Raw genomic sequence first — 21,706 nt, 5'->3', positions numbered from 1 at the left:
ACACATTTCTTCCCTGATATTGACTTTGTAATTCAGAGGAATTATCAATTCCTTACATTCGTCATTACAAACATTCAAATTCAATAAATTTCTATGAGACTTGGAGGGAACAACACATTACAATAATTTTTAATAAATTTGTTCCTCTAGGCAATAATATATTAGCTCACTCATAGCTTTCAATCATTTCGTACTACCAAAAATTGTAGTAACAAATTCCTCATTTTCAATGTGCAGAAATACTTTGCACTTTTAACCATTGTATGTGTGATTGCACAATCCACAACACATACGTTTTTCTCATTTTTCTTGATCCAATCAAGACCGATGATGTATTCATTTGCTTCTTCGAAGCATATATCCTACAAGGATTAGGCATCACATTATTTATCCAATTTTCTCCATGGTATATTTGGAGATAGCATATGCCAAACAAGCATAATTATATAATTTTATCCCATAATTTGGATAAACATATCAAAATATCTTTCATTTATAACATATGGGATAAACTTTATGGCCAATATTTATTATGTCAAATTTTATTTCATACTGATTCACATGACCATAGCATAAGAGAGCAAATTGTGACACAAAATTAATTGTCACATGATATTCATAGCATTTACCATATATACAATATGGTAATTTTAAAATACTTATCATAGTATTTCACATTTTAAATGCTCTCAAAATTAAATCATCAATTAGATGCAAAAATATAAGCCATATTTTCTTCATGCCATAATGATAATTTTAATTAAGAAATATGATCATGCCAAATATTTAACTAGTGCACATAATAATTACTTGCACATAACTACTATCATATGATGAATATAAATGGCATGGATAATATTTATCATCATATTGAAATATGAGGAGACGGCAAACCTTAACGGAGTATGGTCAAAATCTCCGAAATTATATTCCAACATTTAATTTGCAGTGTACTGCCGCACTCAATTCCCCATAGTAGTTCCCTATTCCAATTATTTCAGCCGAAAGTGGAGTTGATGGCATCACGTGAAACCATTGTTTCTATCTTCCTTTTTCTTTCTTTCCACCCATTTTCTTTGTCCTTTTCTCTTTGTTTCTTTCCATTTTTTCTTCTTAACTTTCCCCAAATTCCTCTCTCTTTTCTTTATTTTGTCTTTTTCTCTTTTTATAATTCTCTTTGTTTCCTTCTTTGAAACCAGCCAACATCATCTCCAATTATTAACAACAGTAACCAAGTGAACGACCATTTCATCATAATTTCAAGCCGATCTGCTACAGCTTCTCTCTACCACCACGCTTCTGCCGCAACTACTTGCCGACAACGTGAGAAAGAGGAGAGGGCGAAGACTGGTGGAAACCCAGTCGCGGGCCAAGCTCACCGCCTCTCTGCCGGCGAGAGAGGAAGAGAGTGAAGACGATGATGGGGGGCGCTGCCCAGTCACCGCCATCGACCAAGGGAGAAGGCCGCCGCTGAAGGTTCGCCGGAGTTCTGTTCGTCACTGGTTTCCCATCGTCGTTCACGCTGGAGAGGAAAACCCAGGTTGAAGACGCCTGTGTTTATCTGTCGGTAGTTCTGCGAGGTCGCCGGAAGAGATCCAGCTGCAGCTTCGCCGGTTTAATCTTCGACGAAGGAGGAGTCCAGCCGCACCTCGTCGCCAACCACCACGCCGTTTTTGACCGCCAAGCTCACCGTCATCCAGCTTGTTTGTTCGCCGGAGGAGAAGAGACACTAGAGATGAGCTGCTACCGCCTTGCCGCTCGCCGTTCGTTCACGCACAGACCGCCCGCAAGATTGCCGTCGAAAACCACCACCTCCGATCTGCTGGTCAACGCCTTGTCCAAAACACCAGCCGTGCTCGCCTGGCGTCGCTGTCACGCCGAAGGAGGTCACCACCGGATATATCGTAGCTATGGTGTTCGACGGTGGTGAGAGAAGGAGAAGGTGGTGGTGAGCTTAACATCTGTGGATGTGGGAAGAAAACAGTGAGGGAGAGGAAGGATATGGCGGTGGTGGCTGCTGTGTTCACCGGAGAAGGATTGATGGAAAACTCAATTGGTTAGAGTCGTGCTGATAACGTATTATGAAACTAAACGAATTGCAAGCAACAACACCAAAAAGAAATTAAGCATAAGGAATAATAACAAGAACAATTACAAGAAAGAATGGAGAGAAGGAAGGATTTTCATTAAGCTCATCAATTATTACATATTCTTCATTAAGAAGAACGTACTAATTACAATGAAATATATGAGCTTATATATATAGGAAGTAAGCTTGACCCTTAGATACTCCAAAAGACACTTGAGCCTTCATTTGTCCATAATTATAATAACTGGGATAATGGCCACATATAAATATTATATTCATAACAATATATATATATATATATATATATATATATATATATATTATATGTATACTCTTTTGGTCATTTTACATGTTAACAGCTAATTTAACCAAACATCTTTTTACAAACCGCTAATACAATTCGTTGGTCAAATTCGCTAATACAATCCGCTATTTGATAACTGCTACCGCTAACCGCTGATAACCAAACAAGCCCAATGTTATAAAAAATTAAATTGTTAAATAACTCCCATTACGTTTATAGGTACAGATGGTGTGTAATTGGAAAGGAAAGGAAGGGTAATGTCCAACTGAAAACATCAATTCCGTCTGACTCGCTCCATTGTAGCACAGCAAAGCAAGTCTCCCTCGTCCCACGGACCATGCCTGCCTTCTTCTCCTTCATCTCTAACCAAACAAAACAGACTGCCAAAACAAAACAATAAAGAAAACGCAGATCGTAAACATTGGGAGAAAAAATTACCTAATTAACAATAGTACGTGTCGATCACAGTAAAGTAAAGGCGAATGAAGCACGGAGTCGGAGGAAGGAGAAAGGCGCTGGTAACCGATGAGAAAGGCGCCGATGCTCATCACAACCGTCGCGACAATCTAGCCGGTCTAACGCTATTCGCTATATTGGGCGGAGATGAGGTGTCGCCTGCGACGGCGACGGCTCCGGCTCCAGCTCCAGCTCCGGCACCGGCTCCGGCTCCGGCTCAGCAGACCAGGACTCTCCTGGATGCCATAAAAGACGACTCCAGTGGCGGCAAGGATCACAAGCATACATGGAAACATTTCAAGGAGAAGCTCCGACCGAAACCGCCCGCCGGCGCAGCCTGGACTTCCACCGTCCCCGTCCCTGCCTCGGACGTGCCGATGAACAACCGGAGTATGAGCCGGAGGCATTCGAATCGGCTTGCGGAGGCAGAGTATCCTGCGGGCGAATATAAGCCGGAGCTATCTGCATCGGCGTCGAGACGAGAGCTTAGGTCAACTCCGTCGAGGAAAATGTCGTTGACGAGGAACCAAAGCCGGACGGGAGATAGGAGCTTGAAATTGCAGAGCTCGATGTCGATCAGAAGAGGAGGAGAAGAGGAGAGCGAAGGAGGCGAGAAGGGAGAAGGAGATCAACCGATGAGGATGTCGTTAATGGCGCTTTTGGGGGAATCGGAAGAAGGGGGATACGCGATGGACGATGAGGAGGAAGACGGAGGCGGTTGCGAGGATTACGGGGGAGAATTCCGTAATTGCTGCGTGTGTATGGTTAGACACAAAGGGGAGGCATTCGAGCCATGTGGACACACATTTTGCAGGCTCTGCTCAAGGGAGCTCGGGGCTGAGAAGGGGAATACTTGTCCACTCTGCAACAATTTCATCCTCGAAATTCTCGACATCTTCTGATCATTTTTTTTGGGATTGTTTATTGAAAGCTTATCACACCTGAAACTCTGAAAGGTCAATTTTATATGTTTACATGTTTTGAATGTCATTAACTTTACGTTAGATTAGCTATGTGGTTCATGTTATTGCCTATAATAATTACGTCAATGAATTATTATTAGTGATAAGCAATATAATCGACATGTTGCATGCATAATACTGATCCATTGTTTCATATTTGAAAACATTCATTTGCTTAAATTCGTTGTGGCCAATGCCTACAATCCAGCGAGAGGATTAGTTACTGGGTCTGACGGTAAAAACCCTGGATTACACCTAAAGAAAATCATTTTGTGGTCATGTGAACATCATAAAAGATAATTTGTTGATTTAACTCTTGATAGTAATAATTATTTGCAGACACAATTTTTTTTAACAATTATTCACGTTAGCACCTTTTTTCTTCATTGTCAGCAAAATAGGTACATGACTCAACACTTTTCTTCTTCATTTTAAAAAATATTAAGTGAAACAAAAATTTTATGGAAGCCATACATGAAAATTAAATGAAGCAAAGCTCGTCACCGGCCTTAACTACTTAAAAGAGAAGTTGTTGAGTTCATGGGCTTCAAACACTCGAAATGCATACATTTCGAACATAGTATCTACACAAAATGTACATATATGTTACCACCCCACTGAGATGGTAACGAAAACCATGGATGAGTTAACGAAAACCATGCATATGTCTCTTAAGGTTTGTAATTGTTCTGGTTTCGGGTTTCACCTCGTACTCATACATGTATATTAGGTGTCCATGTTATGCTACATGCACAAAGAGGGAGATAGAGCTAGAGAACAGTGATGATTAGTTACAAAGCATAGATAATATTATAACTTTCTTCTTAAAAAATTTCTCAAATCTTGCTAACATTTGCACCGTTATGGTTTGGCCATAGTCGTCTTCATGCTTGGCCACTAGAAAACCAATTATTGTTAACTTTTATAGATTAAGTATGGGCATTAATCTGCGTAACTCTCCATGAACGACCATTATTATATTCTACAACAAATGGTCATGAATGGTTGCAGAACAAGAAGAAGAGAGTATATATGTGACTTATAATTTGTATAAGGTGAGATAAAAGCTCATAAAAAGGGTGAAAACTAAAATAATGTCAAAATTTTCCGCCATTGAAGGAGAATGGGATGTAGTGGAGAAGTATCTATTGGGCTTCACAAGTCTTGATGATGAAAACAGATTTTCAATGGAAGTGTTCTTTCAAATCCGAAAGCAAAAGTAGCTTGAAGCCATGGATCAGGGTTTAATTTGGTGTATAAAGCATTACACACACACACATATATATATATATATATATATATTGTGTCACTTGTGTGCATGTGTTGTGTCACTTCTGTGCAGATATTGTGCACTTATGTCACTTGTGCGCATCTGAATGCATTTCTGACTTTTGTATCTTTCTATTAAAATGCAGAAAGGATTTCAAGAAGGCTATAAATATTCTGAATTGGGAATTGAAAGTGTTTGCAAGAGAGGATATTGACCTTTACGGAGAAATGGCAATGCTTTCGATGTAACATTTTCCTTGATTACATTATTATAATATTAAGTTATAAGTTATAATAATTAAGGTAATCTATTATATGGTGCAACACTTCGGTAAAACTTGATTAAATGGGAGAAATGTGATTAGGAAAGGAATACAGATATCATATTGATGGCATATGATTAGTATATAAAGAGCTCCCTAGTCCTCTCACTGCTTAACATTTCATTCCTCATGGTTGAGAGAAACTTATACTGTTACTCACGATCTTCATCAATCGGAAGCTATGACTGGAGGTTAGTACTTTAATACGATCCGTATATATCACGTACTTGTGTTTCTTGGTCGAGGGGTAGCTAATCAGTCTCATGTTTCACATCCCTCATCTTCTGCAGGGCACATCTCTTTTGGTCCAGCAAATACCCACGGCATATGTTTGTTTTGAAATGCTATGTTACATGAGCAGTTGATGATAAATTGTTATTTTCGACCCACTTATAGTGCTACTATATATGTGCACCAAGTGTGCAACACTAGTGAGGTTTATGGACTTTATTCTTGTGTTTAATATGTAAGGTACAAAGTTAACAATATGTCTTATTCCATCTTATTCATGGAATGACATTTCAGGAACCGTTAAGCGGGAATATATTGGTCTTGGAGGGCAGACCACGGAGGCTGTGAAATTTGATACTATTTAAGATATATTCCTAGTAGCCGGTGATGATTTCACTGTCAAATTTTGGGATATGAATAATGAAAACTTGTTTACAACTACTGATGCAGGGGGTGCACTTCCGGTAATTAACAGTGCTGCATGGTAGAATTTTCCAACACGAATCTTACTTTAACTTATTGTGTTTTATACTCCGTATTATTTTTTTCTCCCGAAATGTTGAATTCTCAATGAAAAAGATGACCAGTTTATCAGAGAAGACGACCGGTTGGTCGTTGCCTGTCGTTTTCTCTAATAGAGAAAACCGGAGATGGCTACTAGCAATTTAAATTATTTTTACCCACTGTGAATCGTTGTTAAAGGCCATTATTTTATAGGTAACCTATTGGTTACCTGTAAATCATATTTAATTGAGTCATTTTAACAAGTTTTGAGTGTTTATTAATTGCACTTTTAAGAAAAGTTGAAGGGCCCCTACGTCTACGGGGCAACTCAACGTATATCCAATCCACTAAATGATCACACAAGATTACAATTGTTAGAATTACACCACCAAGCTACACAAGGATATTAACCAACACAATTCGATCTTCATCATCTTCGATTGGATCTTCCACATTGCATGCAAGCCTTCAATCTTCATTCTCCAAGAAATTTGCTTGTAGTCTCTTACGTCTCTCAAGCTCCTCACCGGCCTTAACTACTTAAAAAAGAAGTTGTTGAGTTCACGGCTTCAAACACTCGAAATGAAAATATTTGGAACTAAGTATCTCGAAATACCCATACTCTCCATGAATGACTATTATTCTACAACAAATGGTAACGCAGAACAAGAAGAAGAGGCTATATATGTGACTTATAATTTGTATGAGGTGAGATAAAGCTCATAAAAAGGGTGAAAACTAAAATAATGTCAATTTTTTTCTCCTTCAATCCACAGGAGAATGGGATGTAGTACAGAAGTATCTATTGGGCTTCACAAGTCTTGATGAAAACAAATTTTCAATGGAAGTGTTCTTTCAAATCCGAAAGCAAAAGTAGCTTGAAGCCATGGATTAGAGTTTGGTGTATAGAGCATTGCGTGCGCGTGCGTGTATATATATATATATATATATATATATATATATATATATATATATATATATATATATATTTATTTATTTATTTATTTATTTATTTATTTATTTATTTATTGTGTCACTTGTGTGCATGTGTTGTGTCACTTCTGTGCAGATATTGTGTGCATGTATGTGTCACTTGTGCGCATCTGAATGCATTTCTGACTTTTTTTTTTTGAAAATAAAACCACAAGATCTAATACTAAGCATCATCAATCAGATGCCGAATACATGAAGTATAATAAGAAAACCAAATACGGGAACCAGACATGAATTCGTTGCCCTGGCAAAAGCATGAGTAAGCTTATTCTTTGATCTACTAATAAAGTGAAAGAACACAAAATCAAAGTGTTGTTTTTGTTGTAAGCACTCACTAATCACACAACTTCCATATGAGTAATTTGTTGGAGGCGACACATTGCATGCATCAGACAAACTTTTGACAATCAGAATACACCACCAATTCTTGCCATCCCTGTTTCATAGCCCAAGATAGGCCTCCTTAATTGCGATAGCCTTAATAAAATGAGGATCAGCTAGGCAACGAACTGTATTATTGCATTTCTAACTTTTGTTTCTTTCTATTCAAATGCAGAAAGGATTTCAAGAAGCCTATAAAGATTCTGAATGGGGAATTGAAAGTGTTTGCAAGAGAGGATATTGACCTTTACTGAGTTTCGATGTAACATTTTCCTTGATTATATTATTATAATATTAGGTTATAAGTTATAATAATTAAAGTAATCTACGGAGTCAATTATATTTTAAAAAAAAAGTTAAAGTAATCTATTATATGGTGCAACACTTCGGTAAGACTTGATTAAAGGTAAGAAGTGTGATTAGGAAAGGATACAGTTACCATATTGATGGCATATGATTATTATATAAAGAGCCCCTTAGTCTAAATTTATACTATTACTCTGCCGCAGCAGTCCCGTAACTACACAACCATCGGAAGCTATGGCTGGAGGGTAGTACTTTAATACGATCCGTATATCACGTACTTGTGTTTCTTGGTCGAGGGGCAGCTAATCAGTCTCATGTTTCACATCCCTCATCTTCTGCTGGGCACATCTCTTTTGATCCAGCAAATACCCACGGCATGTTTGTTTGGAAATGCTTATGTTACTTGAGCAGTTGATAAATTGTTATTTTCAACCCATTTACAGTGCTATATATGTGCACCAAGTGTGCAACACAAGTGAGGTTTATGGACTTTATTGTTTAATATGTAAGGTACAAAGTTAACAATCTGTCTTATTCATACTCTTCCTGGAATGACATTTCAGGAACAGTTAAGCGGGAATATATTAGTCTTCGAGGGCAGACCACGGACGCTGTAAAATTTGATAATATTAAGATATATTCCTAACAGTCGGCAATGATTTCACTGTCAAATTTTGGGATATGAATAATGAAAACTTGTTTACAACTACTGATGCAAGCACTGGCGGATCCAGCATGGGGGCAGTGGGGGCGGCTGCCCCCACTCACCCCGCTCCCACCCCATAGCCTTTGTATGTATATATGTATGTATAATACATGTTTGAGTATAAATATATAAAAATAGATATGATTAACAATGGATTCATTAGACTAGGTGGTTAATGTGCTTATGGCTTTAACAAAGCATTTTGAATTTTTAATATATATATAATTTTTTATGGCTTAATATATATTGAAAATAGATAAATATAAACAAGGGGTTCAATTCATTCAAGCATTTTGAATTTTTAATATATATATAATTTTTTTATATTAATAATGAGATGTGTAATTTATAATGTGTTTTCTATTTTAATTACTTTATCAAATTAATTATATTTCATATTTTGTTATGAATATTTTTATAAAGTTTTGATATATTTTATTTTTCGCCTATATCTAACAATATTTATGATTATACAGTATTTCTTAAGTGTTTTTCTTTAATTATTTCTTTTGTATTAATGTTCAATTCGCCCCACTGGAAGAATTTTCTGGATCCGCCACTGGATGCAAGGGGTGCACTTCCGGTAATTAACAGTGCTGCATGGTAGAATTTTCTAGCACGAATCTTACTTTAACTTATTGTGTTTATATTATTTTTTTTCACAAAAGGTTGAATTCCCAACGAAAAAGACAATCGGTACACCAGGGTAAACGACCGGTTTGTCGATGCCTGTGGTTTTCTCTGATAGAGAAGACCAGAGATGGATACTAGCAATTTAAAAAAAATTTTACAGGCCGTGAATAGTTGTCAACCGGCATTATTTTATAGGTAACCTATTGGTTACCAGTAAATCAGATTTAGTTAATTGAGTCATTTTAACAAGTTTGAGTGCTTATTAACTGCACTTTTGAGAGAAGTTTAAGTTCTTATTTGACCATTTTTCCTTTTGATTTTAGTATTCTTTATTATTTTTCTTACTTTATCCTCTATTATATCTTTCACTTTTTCTAAATAGTCATGTATTCTGTCAGTGTAAACTTTAGTGACGGAATATTCTGTTAACTATTTATTATTATTCTTAACTTAATCAATGATTTCTATAAAGATGGTCTTAGGTTCAAACATCATCCCTTCCATTGACATAACTTTAAACATATACTATGAATATGTTAGAATTTATTAAAAAATACAATATAATAGTCAATGTGATTGCTCACTCTCTGGCCAGAGCTTCTTGCTCATATATTGGCTAGGAGGTGTGAGACGCAGATATCCCTCATTGTATTTATGATTTGATTTTGCAATAATAGTTCGCTTTGATGGTTGTTTTAAAAAAAATACAATATAAAATTGAATATAAACTTTGGTCAATTAATTTGAATCACGCATTGATTATTGATGGAACGGTACGTACACATAATTTAAAATATATATTCAACACAGATTCAGAACTTTGCCAATTATCATTGTCTTATTTGGGGAATGAAGAATTGATTCTGTTTTTTAATGTGCATTGTGAAATTGAATCGTGAGTCTTGAATGTATAATAAGTCCTATGGGTTCCTACTTAATTTTTAAAACAATTAATCATCTGTACTACAAACTGCCTTAGCAACAGATAATTAAATAAAGTAACGAACACAAAAATAAAAGAACCCGGACACAAGAAATTAGTTACTATACGCAGTTCAGAGCAATCCTCCTACGTCTGCGGGGCAACTCAACGTATACCCAATACACTACATACATGATCACACAAAATTACAATTATTGGAATTACACCACCAAGTTACACAAGGATATTAACCAACACAAATCTTCATCATCTTCGATTCGGTCTTCGACATTGCATGCGAGCCTTCAATCTTCATATCACTTGCATATTGGAAATTTTCCAAGAAATTAAATTTGCTTGTAGCCTCTTACGTCTCTCAAGCTCCTCACCAGCCTTAACTACTTAAAAGAGAAGTTATTGAGTTCATGGGCTTCAAACACTCGAAATGCAAACATTTCGAACTAAGTATTTACACAAAATGTACATATATGTTACCACCCCACTGAAATGGTAACGAAAACCATGGATGAGTTAATGAAAACCATGCATATGTCTCTTAAGATTTGTAATTGTTCTGGTGTTAGGTTCCACCTCGTACTCAAACATGTATATTAGGTGTCCATGTTATGCTACATGCATGCCAGAAAGACAGTGGTACCTGGAGTTTTGATCGGAATGATCAAATGTGGTAGAGATTCCAAAATCGTGAGACCAAATTTGAAAAATTTAATAGTCATGGACCAAATCTCATACTCGTGGGACCAAAAGTAGAAATTACTCTAATAATTTGCCTTCCCCTTAGTGTGTTGGGTTATGTTTGGTAGCACATATTCTATCAATACTTGACTGAGTTAGCTTGCACTGATTTAAGAAATAAATATTAACGAAAACAAATGAAAGATATTAAGACAAAGAATTAAAAACTCAACATCATAACACAAGTAAACGTTATATTTAATTTACAAAAATTGACAATGATAAATTACTAATCGTATAGTCGTTGCATACAAGTGGGGTGGAGCGTGGGAGTGGGGTTTGGGAGGAGAATGAATATGTTTACAAGTAGATGAGAGTGAATAAACTACATATAATGACAAAAACACTATTCTTAACTTGTTTTCAAACATGTCAGGCATTTTTTTTAACATTGACCCTTCTTTATTTTTATTTTTTATTTTTCACAAGGTTTGAAAACAAAAATAAAAGCAAAACAAAACCAAAAAATAAATTAATTAATAAAATGTTAAAATTACCAAATTGCCCCTCAACTTTTGTTTTTATGGGTAAAATTTTCCATAATATAATTTGCAGGGAGATTCATCATTCAAGTGGGTTGTGGGCATGGCTACCTTTAGATGTTCATGATTGTAATTATCACAAGTAGATGACAAGAAGCTAGCTTGAATTGCAATCTCTAATAATTATAGTATTCATAGCCTATTCAATTGGATTGGGACATAATTGTAATTTTACCATTTATAGATGTTTGGCCATTTGGCCACTGGAATAGAACATAGAATATACGGAGTCATCCAATACTCCATGGTGACATTTGGCCTGGGTTCAATCTAGTTTCATGATGTACCAAATTTAAGTATTTTTTTAGCATAAAAAGTGCCCATTTATTTTGAATATTAATACCAACTAAAGCAGACCAGAAAAAAAAAAAAAAACACACACACACACAGGAAAAGGCAATTAATATATATATATATATCAGGGCTGTTCCATTAAAATAAATGGGCACTTTATTGAAATTTTTTTATTTTTTTTGAAAACATGACTTTGGAATTTTTTTAAAAAGAGTTAATTCTATTTTTGGTCCTAAATTTATATGTGGTAATCCACTTTTAGTCTCTTTTTTTTTTCAAAGCATAAGCATCCCCTTTTGGTCCTAATATTATTGTGGCATGGCCATTTTTTATCATCCATTAACAAAATCGTTTAATTTTCGTAAAATAAAAGCGCATTTAAGTCTTCAATTATGATTTTTTAAAAATAAAAATAAAAATAAAAATAAAAGTATAGCGGGTCAACCCACTTTATATAAAAAAATTTTAAAAAAAGATCAAAATGTCCTTGTATTTAACGACATTTCAACGATTTTGTTGACGGGTACAAAAAATGGTCATGCCACAATAATATTAGGACCAAAAGAGAATGTTTTGAAAAAGAATGACTAAAAATGAATTACCACCTATAAATCTAAGTCCAAAAATGGAATAACTCTTTTTAAAATTTCCCTTTTATTTCTTCTTCTGTTACAATGTGTTACTTTATCAACGTAAATTACAACGTTGAGTATTTAACTATACCACTTGACCACAAGACCTTTCTTGCATAAAATCTTGTGCTATATGCACATGGTCCTTTCTTTTCTTTTTTTACTCTTTCTTCACTCTTTCTTTGAGTATTTAAATATGGAAGAATCTGAAAAAATGACTTCTAAAAATTATTTTTCAAATTTTCAACCAGACCCTTACGTTAACAACTAAAAGAGAAAAAAACAAATAGAATTGAAAAAAATACATAAATATACAACAAAATAAACACAATATATAATCGGTTATTCCAACCGACAACACATTTTCTATTCATGGCAGATTAGCTTTTTAGACTAGACTAGATTAGATGTATAGGTGGATTAGCTTATGTTGTAGATATTAACTACTAATATAGTAATATAGTAATAACTATTTCTCTCTCTCTATACGTGTGTTCGAGAGGGGTAATTGTACAGCTATCTCTGTGTCATTGATCTTGCATAAATCAATGTCCAGGATTAACAAAGAATTAAAAAAAATAAGTGGTGATAATTTGGTCTTTTTACATCAAGGTCAAATTTAAGGTAAGACATGGTTTTTCTTCTTAAGGTGCATGATTTTGTGCTAAGTTGCATTGTTTTTGTACTGTGTGGCTTAAGGTGAGTCAGTTGTTGGAAAATTAAGTGCATTGATCTAAAGCTTTAGGTGCGTGATTTTCCTTCTTAAGGTGTGCGATTTGTATGCTTAAGGTGCGTTAGTTGTAGAAACTTAAGGTGCGCCATTTAAAACATTAGGTGCTTTGTTTGTGTGCTTAAGGTACATGGTTTTTGTACTTAAGGTGTCACATTTTAAAACTTTAGGTGCGTGGTTTGTGTTCTTAAGGTGCGTCATTTTAATGCTTAAGGTGCGTCTTTTTGTGTTAACCGCGCTACCGCACGGGAATCATGCATCTAGATCAAATTTAAGGTGTGTGATTTTTCTTCTTAAGTTGCGTGATTTTTCTTCTTTAAGGTGCTTGGTTTTCTTTCTTAAGGTGCATGATTTTTGTATTGTGTGGCTTAAGGTGCGTCAAGTGTTGAAAATTTAAGTGCGTCGATCTAAAGCTTTAAGTGTGTGGTTTTCTTTCTTAAGGTGCGTTGTTTTCCTTCTTAAGGTGCGTGATTTGTATGCTTAAAGGCGCACCATTTTAAAACTTTAGGTGCGTGTTTTGTGTACTTAATGTGCGCTATTTTAATGCTTAAGGTGTGTCTTTTTTAGTTAACCACACGGGAAGCTATACCCGTACCTAAACACTTCCTTTCTTTATATATATATATATATATATATATATATATATATATATATATATATATATATATATATATATATTAAAGGACTTTAGCGTGAACGAGTGCCTAGGAGAAAAATATGAACCAATTTGAGCCGTCCATCTAAAAAGATCAATAGATCATATATAATTTTATAAAAATGCGGTGGTATTTTTGTAAATTACTCAAACTTTGAGTGCAATTAAAATATGTTAAAAGTGCAAGTAACAAATGCTAGTGTGAAAGTAAAATCACTAAAGAAATATACATGGGGGACAAATTTACGAAAATGTCACTGCATCTTTTTTCCTTTTTCATTGATTTTCAACTGTTGATATACGTTCGTACAATGATAAAAAACTGACTGCACGTCCACATGAGAGAAGGCCCTGACTGCACGTCCACATGAGAGAAGGCCCCCGCATTTGGTATGATGTACATACATACATACATACATACATACATACATACATACATATATATATATATATATATATATATATATATATATATATATATATAATCAATTTAGAGTTAATTACAGATTTGTTCATCTAACTATCACTTATTATTTAATTCCAGCGGAAATTACTTGTCTTTGGTGACAATTCCAAATTTAGTCCCAGACAATCAATTTTGCCGTTTAACAACCCAGACAATAATATTTTGGATATTTTTGTCCTTCCGATGTTTTTTTCAGGTGAAACCCTATCCTAGGCAAGTACATTATATTTTCGTCTCTTCAATTTTTTTTTTTTTAGTTTTGTTTTTTCTTCTCTTCATTCATGGATTGCACCATCTCCTTCACATGACTCTTGTTTTCATCTCCTTCAACATGACCTCAAATCATCCTTCGTCTATGGCGATATGGAGTATGTGAGGACCTCTAGGTACAGGACAATCATTTTGTAATGCAATTAAAAAACTCAAGATGTCGCCACCCGGTCGGCTTCAGTTTGACTGTACTGCTATTGTTTTAGTCCATGATTATGTGAATCGTCTACTATAGTTGTAGAGCCAAAAAAAAAAAAAAAAAAAAGGAAGGAGAAAGTTGCATATTCTTTATCATCGGAAAATAATCCTTCCTAAAATATGGTTTCATTGAAAAAATCTTTCAAAGGATCAAAGGTGTACTGTCCAAAATATAATAGTCTGGGGTGTTATACGGCAAAAACGATTGTTTAAGACTAAAATTGGAAACGTCACCAAAGATAAGGGACTTCCGTTAGAATTAACTAATTGGAAAAATTTTAAAAAAAATTGAAGAGACAAAAATACCCTTACCTAAAATAGGATTTTACCAGAAAAGTCATCGAAAAGACAAAAAAAAGTTCAAAATATGATAATTTGGGGTATTAAATGGCAAAAACGATAATCTGGAACTAAATTTGAAATTGCTATCAAAGACAAGTGGTCTCCGTTTGAATTAACTATTTTCAATTTTAGTTGTTGACTTTTAAAACTATGATTTTAAAACTACGAAATTAAGTCATGGAGTATTGAATTCTTTCCACAATGTAAACTTTTCCCTACTTGAACCGTTAGCAATAAATGTAAAATTAGTGTTGGTAGAGCGGAGTAATGCAAGGACTTTGTTTCTCACGTTGAAAAATAATTCACGTAATGGTCATGAATTTTCAATTTTACCCTCAATGTTAACGATTCACACATGAAAAAATTAGATATGGATTAAAATTAAAAAGGATTCAATACCTTATAGTTAAAAACTAAACTTCATTGTTTTAAAAGTCAATGACTAAAATTACAAAAAAATTATAGTCAAAGTACTAAATCCGAAATTAACTCCTCAATTTATATAAACAATAAATATATCATTCACCCGAATTACAATGAATATATTATTCAACTCAAATGAATGATATTTTTCTTTATTAAATTTAGTCCCTAATATATATAAAAATATTTATATTATTTACAAAAGGAAAAATGTTTCTTGCCAACACCTTCTTAATCAAATCCGTTACACATGATCTTCTTATCTCTTTTGTGTGATTTACATGTTATTACACAGGAACATAATTTACCTTGTGCACATTTTCATGTATTGACTGCAAGTTTCCATCACCACTCAAACAAAAAAAAAAAAACGGTTATTCTTATTAATTACTCATATATTAATTCACTTAATCAAATCACATACTTTATAAAGAATTCACACAATAATTAAATTTGTATAGAAATATATTGACTCTTATAAATATTATAATTAAGTTTGAAAACTAAATATAGTAAAACTAGATTACAAAATATTAAGCTTTCGTATAATAAGAATATATTCAATTAATTCAATGTCATCCGTATCAACTTATATATGTTTGTGTATTGAAATTTATTATATACTTGTATTTAGTACTTTGTAATTGATACAATCCCTATTCAAAACTCAGTTTATGACTCTAGCCAGTAAAAAATCACAGAAATGAGTAAAACTCAGTTTTGGTAAATTAACTTAAAAGACTGACTCAGATTGCTATAATCAATAGCCAGCTCCCATATTAATTACTAATATATGTATATATAAATGAGATAAATTAAGAATTCAAAATTCACATGTACATATCAAGTATGTATTGTATGCAACATAGAATATGTACACAACATATGCCTCATATACACACGCGAATTTTGAACCCTATATGCACACCTGCATGGTGAGAAATTTTTACCTTTGCACCCTAGGAATACAATTGTACAAGAAAATGTCAGCACCAAGATCTTTGAAAAATTAAAAATTAAGTCCCTAGCTTTTCTGTTCTCAAAAAAAAAAGTCCCTAGCTTTTCTTGTTGAGTTAATAGAGGGTTTAATAGAGTAGTATAATTCAAGATTCTGCCGTTACTGGTTACTTCTCTCTCTCTCTCTCTCTCTCTCTCTCTCTCTGTGACGACTGGAGAGTACTACAAAGTCCAGACTCTTCACGCGTTTCCTCTCCCTTGCTGCGTCTTCCTTCTCCTCGAAGCATTCAAACTATATATTCACACAGTTCAATTCCATATCTTCATTTACTTGTACCTATATCGATGGATTCACTGATATAAATATAAACTCCGGGTATCACTTCCTCGGCGGCGGCAATCACCAATCACCCAATCGCCCTTTTTTTGCAGCCGATCGTGCTCTCCAGCTCCGATCATAAAGGAGAAGTGGAAAGGTATGTGCTTTTTCTCTGTCTCTGTATTTGTGTATATCTGCTGCTTGTCTGGACTGATGGCTACTGAGAAATCTTGAAAAGTTCAAAATCAATGGGTTTGGGTTTTTTTTTTCTTTTTTTTTCAAACCCATATCACATTTTCTGCAAGGAATGGGGAAATGTTAACTTTTTGGTGTTTCTATAGATTGTAAATCACACACGTGCACAATTTAGATTAAAGTTTGATTTTTAAAAAAAATTATTTTGATATGATATGATCAGATTGGATTAGGGAACAGAGAGCAGGAAATTAAAGGAGAAAATCAACTTGTTTTTGTCAAGATTCTGTAAGTAGTTTCAATGGCAGCAAGCACCTTCAGGAAGGCAATTGGAGTGGTGAAGGATCAAACCAGTATAAGTCTAGCTAAGGTGGCCGGAAATGTAGCACCGGAGCTTGAAGTTTTGGTGGTTAAGGCAACAAGCCATGATAATGAGCCTGCTGATGAGAAATATGTGAGGGAGATTTTGAATTTGACCTCTTACACAAGAGGTTATGTCACTGCTTGTGTTTCTCTGATCTCGAAGAGATTGAGCAAGACGCATGATTGGATTGTGGCATTGAAGTCCTTGATGCTTGTGCATAGGCTATCGAATGATGGGGATCCTGCTTTCGGGCAGGAGATCATATATGCGAGCCGAAGAGGGATGAGGGTTTTGAATATGTCGGATTTTCGTGATGAGGCTCACTCGAATTCGTGGGATCATTCTGGGTTTGTTAAGAGTTATGCGTTGTATTTGGATCAGAAGTTTGAGATTTTAGTGTACGAGAGGAAATTGAATGGTGCGGACGAGAGGAGGATGGTTGAGAGCGGTTATGGAGAGTTTAGGGATGGACCTGGTTATGGAACAGGCGGTAGATCATGGTCTAATGGTGACGTTGATGAACGTGATGGAAAAGGAGAAAAGCGCGTTGTCACACCGGTCAGGGAAATGAAGCCTGAAAGGGTCTTGGAGAGGTTGAATCAATTGCTTCAGATTCTTAACCAATTCTTGGCTTGTAGACCGACTGGGGCAGCAAAGAACAGTAGATTGGTGCTCGTGGCGCTATATTGTATTGTAAAGGACAGTTTTAAGCTTTATACCGATATATGCGAGGCTTTAGGAATTTTGTTGGATCAATTTAAAGAGTTGGAGTATACTGAGTGTGTCAAGGCGTTTGATGCTTATGTTAATGCTGCAAAACTGATTGATGAACTAGCGAGTTTCTATAACTGGTGCAACGACATTGGGATTGCAAGGTCATCTGAATTCCCGGAAGTGCAAAAGATCACCGATAAGCTTTTGGGAACTCTTGAAGGGTTTCTGAGGGAAAGGGCAAATAAGCCGAGGAGCTCTGAGGTAAGCAGGGCGGCAAGCTCAGTGCAATTCAAAGAGGAGGAAGCGCCTAATATGAATGAAATCAGAGCACTCCCGCCACCAGAGAACTACACCCCTGCTCCTCCGCCTCGTGCTGAACCCCAAGTTATGCCACCGACTCGTAAGGTAGCTGAAGACTTGGTGAATTTGAAGGATGATGGAATCACAGCTGACAGTCAAGGCAACAAAATGGCATTGGCTTTGTTTTCGGGACCTGTTGTGACCAAAACAAATGGATCTTGGGAAGAGTTCCCGACAGATGGAGATACCGAAGTAACTTCAGCATGGCAGACTCCAGCGGCCGAGGTTGGCAAAGCTAATTGGGAGCTAGCACTGGCTGAATCATCGAGCAATCTGTCAAAACAAAAGGCTGACTTAGCAGGCGGTTTTGACCCACTGTTGCTAAATGGAATGTACGATCAAGGGGCTGTGAGGCAGCACGTGAGCAATACTCAGCTGAGCGGTGGGAGTGCTAGCAGTGTGGCATTGCCCGGGACTGGCAAGACTTCAACACCACTGCTAGCATTGCCTGCCCCCGATGGGACAGTCCAACCCGTAGGACCACAGGACCCATTCGCAGCATCTCTTTCAGTCCCTCCTCCCTCGTATGTTCAAATGGCGGATTTGGAGAAGAAGCAACACCTGCTTACGCAGGAACAGCAGCTGTGGCAGCAATATGCCAGCAACGGGATGCAAGGCCAAATCGGATTAACGAAGCTCGCTGGCAATGCGGGCTACTATGGTGCTGGTATGCACCCAACAATGCCTTATGGGATGCCCCAATACACCGGCCTGGAACAACCCGCATACTACTTCACTCCTCTATAAGTATCCCTTTATACTTATTTTGAAACACTTGCCCTAATTTACAGTAGTGTAGCAGTTCATTATATACTCTGCTGCAATGCATGCTCCCTTCCTTCCCCGGATTTAATCGGGACTATATCTACAAGTTATCACTATAACATTTTGCAGAACGCGATGAGAAATATAAAGATCATCATATTTTAAAAGATGGCATCTTTTTGTTTTGTTTTTTTTTTTTTTTACGTCCTCCACATTTTATGTGCTATATTCATGCATTTTCTTGACTCTGTTACATGTTATTGGCTCGTAAAAGACACATGGAAATGAACTAGCTTAGTTTGCTTATAATCGATTAGTTCTAACAAAAAAAGTTAATAAGGCACACTTCTATCGAGTGAACATGTAAGTGTGAGTTGGTTGGATTGTCCCACAATTGTCTTATTTTGTTTTGGCGCCTTGTGACTAATTCAAGGATGATATATGTTTGCAACAACAAAGTTTGATTTGGTCTATAACTTGCATTGAAAAATCCCCTATATGACTTTTCGTTTCTTTTTGTCCGTTGGATTTGTCCAGAAATGCAAGTCCATTTCTTGCCTTGGTATTTCCTACATAGAAAGGGACACTTTTAATCTTACTGTGACTAGACTAGAAAAGACGATAGCGACAACATTCATTTGTAACCATATGTTAAATAATCTCAACTTCTAAGATGTATCAAAGAAACCAATAAATGGCTCTAAGTAGTAGGTCTAATCTGTTGCACAAAGTTGTGATACAGTTTATCTCTCCTGTAAGATTTTTTATCAACACTTTTTCGACACAATTTTTCTTAGTATGATTTACTTCTCATTTTACACAGAATTTTTCTTAGTACGATTTACTCCTCATTTACGGTATACTCAAGCAATATTGTTCTTCGTAGCTATTGGCATTTTTATGTCATACCAAAATTTTCAAAACTTCGTTATTAGACAAGAATTGCATTGGAATCCAAAGGCTGGTAATGCTTTTGTTATTGGAGTAATATTTCGCAAAGGGTGGTAGTGTTTTTTTTTTAAAGTACTATGACATATCAAAATTTTCAAAAGTGTTAATTCCAGCAATGGTCGACTATGTTGATTTTTCAAAATTAGGTCCAAGGTTCATTAACTTTCAAAAATTCTTTCCAATGTTGGTCCAATTTTAGTTAAATTGAGGTCAAATGAAGGGGTAAACTCGTATTTCTCCTGTCATATACGTCGTATATATAAATATAAATATAATTTCAGTCGAAGTATCCAATTGCCTACACTAAGGCTCAAACCCACTCCCATCATCCATGTGGGAGTGTAAACCGAGACACCAAGTGCCACTAGACCACAAGGTCTTTGGCAGGTGGTAGTGCTTTTGTTATAAATACATTTATATATGTCATAATATATACTTCTATTTTATATTTTACTTAAAAAGTATGTCATCAAACCACAACAATAATCCAATTTTTCATAAATTTTTTGGTCATCCGATCCACTTTTTGCGTTTGATTTCCTATATACACGTACGATGAGACTCTTCAATTCCCAATACAGTCAACTTTTTTCTCAATCTTTTTAGACGTATATAAAATTGTAACTAATGAACTATGTTAAATGTTAAAAGTTATCACAAATCACATAGGATCCGTTTCGAAACTAAAAAAATTACTTTCAAAAGTTTTTTTTTTTAACATTTTTTTGAATATTTGGTTATTCACGGAAAATGTTTATTTCAATCAAAGAAAAATTCCATCCCACATTCCTTGTCATTCTGATTTCGTCCAATTTATCCATCTTTGTGAAATTCATTTTTCTTTTATGTATTCTTTCAATGTTTTAATTTTGACATGTATTTAACCTTCATTTTATTAAAGATCAAGTTGATTAATAATGGGGGAAATTTAATCGATGAAGGAGGGTGAAATTAATTAGGAGAGTAATCTTACAAAAAAAACAAAAAAAGAAGCGAAATTATCATATTAACTCTATTACTAACCGTCAACAAACGGAGTTCCGGAGAACTAAATTGAGTAAAACCATAAAAGTCAAAAACTAAATTAAGCATAAAAAACTTACCTGGACGGGGTTAATGGGCGATCAACATGGCCCATGGCCTAAGTTGATGACTTTCATTGCACTTTGGAAGGGTGTTAACCTAAGGTCTACCTTATAGGTGGAGCCTACGTCATAATTTGTGGTAGAGGGGGCCTGCGTTCGTGCGGCCCTTACTTTAAAAAAAAAAAATTAAGCATAAAAAGTCATTTAAGATTAAATTAAGTAAAATCACTATAGTTGAGAAATATATTGAGTATTAGAAATTAAGTAAACGAGTTTGCCAATTTAGAAATATTATTTTCATTGTTTGTTTTTGAGATATAGTCCTCAACTATAATGATTATACTCAATTTAGTTCTAAATGACTTTTTGTATTTAATTTAGTCTTCGAATTTGATTATTTTACTCAATTTAGTCATTTGTTAGCAATTATGTTTGTTTATTGTTAAAAGAATGGTCAACATTGTAACTTTCTCCGCCCTCTTTTTGGGATACCCCCGCCCCGCCCCGTCCCTCCTTAATTATAATTAACAATTACAAAAAATTATATAAAAAATTTATATATATATATATATATATATATATATATATATATATATATATATATATATA

The 21,706-nt window shown here is 35.1% G+C and overlaps 2 protein-coding genes and 1 non-coding gene across 3 annotated transcripts; all 3 read left to right on the top strand.

Moving 5' to 3' along the window:
* The first annotated feature begins 2,875 nt into the window (after window positions 1-2,875).
* LOC116002342 lies at window positions 2,876-3,751 on the top strand. The gene has a single exon (XM_031242456.1). The coding sequence runs from the start codon at window positions 2,876-2,878 to the stop codon at window positions 3,749-3,751; it is 876 nt and encodes a 291-aa protein (XP_031098316.1).
* Window positions 3,752-16,523: 12,772 nt separating this feature from the next.
* LOC116002586 (putative clathrin assembly protein At2g25430) lies at window positions 16,524-19,228 on the top strand. The gene is made up of 2 exons (XM_031242750.1): window positions 16,524-16,820; window positions 17,082-19,228. The coding sequence occupies exon 2, from the start codon at window positions 17,160-17,162 to the stop codon at window positions 19,041-19,043; it is 1,884 nt and encodes a 627-aa protein (XP_031098610.1). The 5' UTR covers window positions 16,524-16,820; window positions 17,082-17,159; the 3' UTR covers window positions 19,044-19,228.
* A 1,879-nt stretch (window positions 19,229-21,107) lies between these two features.
* LOC116003227 lies at window positions 21,108-21,267 on the top strand. Its single transcript, XR_004094657.1, has one exon. It is a non-coding gene; the product is annotated as a U1 spliceosomal RNA (small nuclear RNA).
* Window positions 21,268-21,706: the final 439 nt, after the last annotated feature.

Source organism: Ipomoea triloba, chromosome 13 (genome assembly GCF_003576645.1).
Source record: "Ipomoea triloba cultivar NCNSP0323 chromosome 13, ASM357664v1".
Classification (NCBI taxonomy): Eukaryota; Viridiplantae; Streptophyta; class Magnoliopsida; order Solanales; family Convolvulaceae; genus Ipomoea; species Ipomoea triloba.
This window is presented reverse-complemented; position numbering and strand designations above follow the sequence as displayed.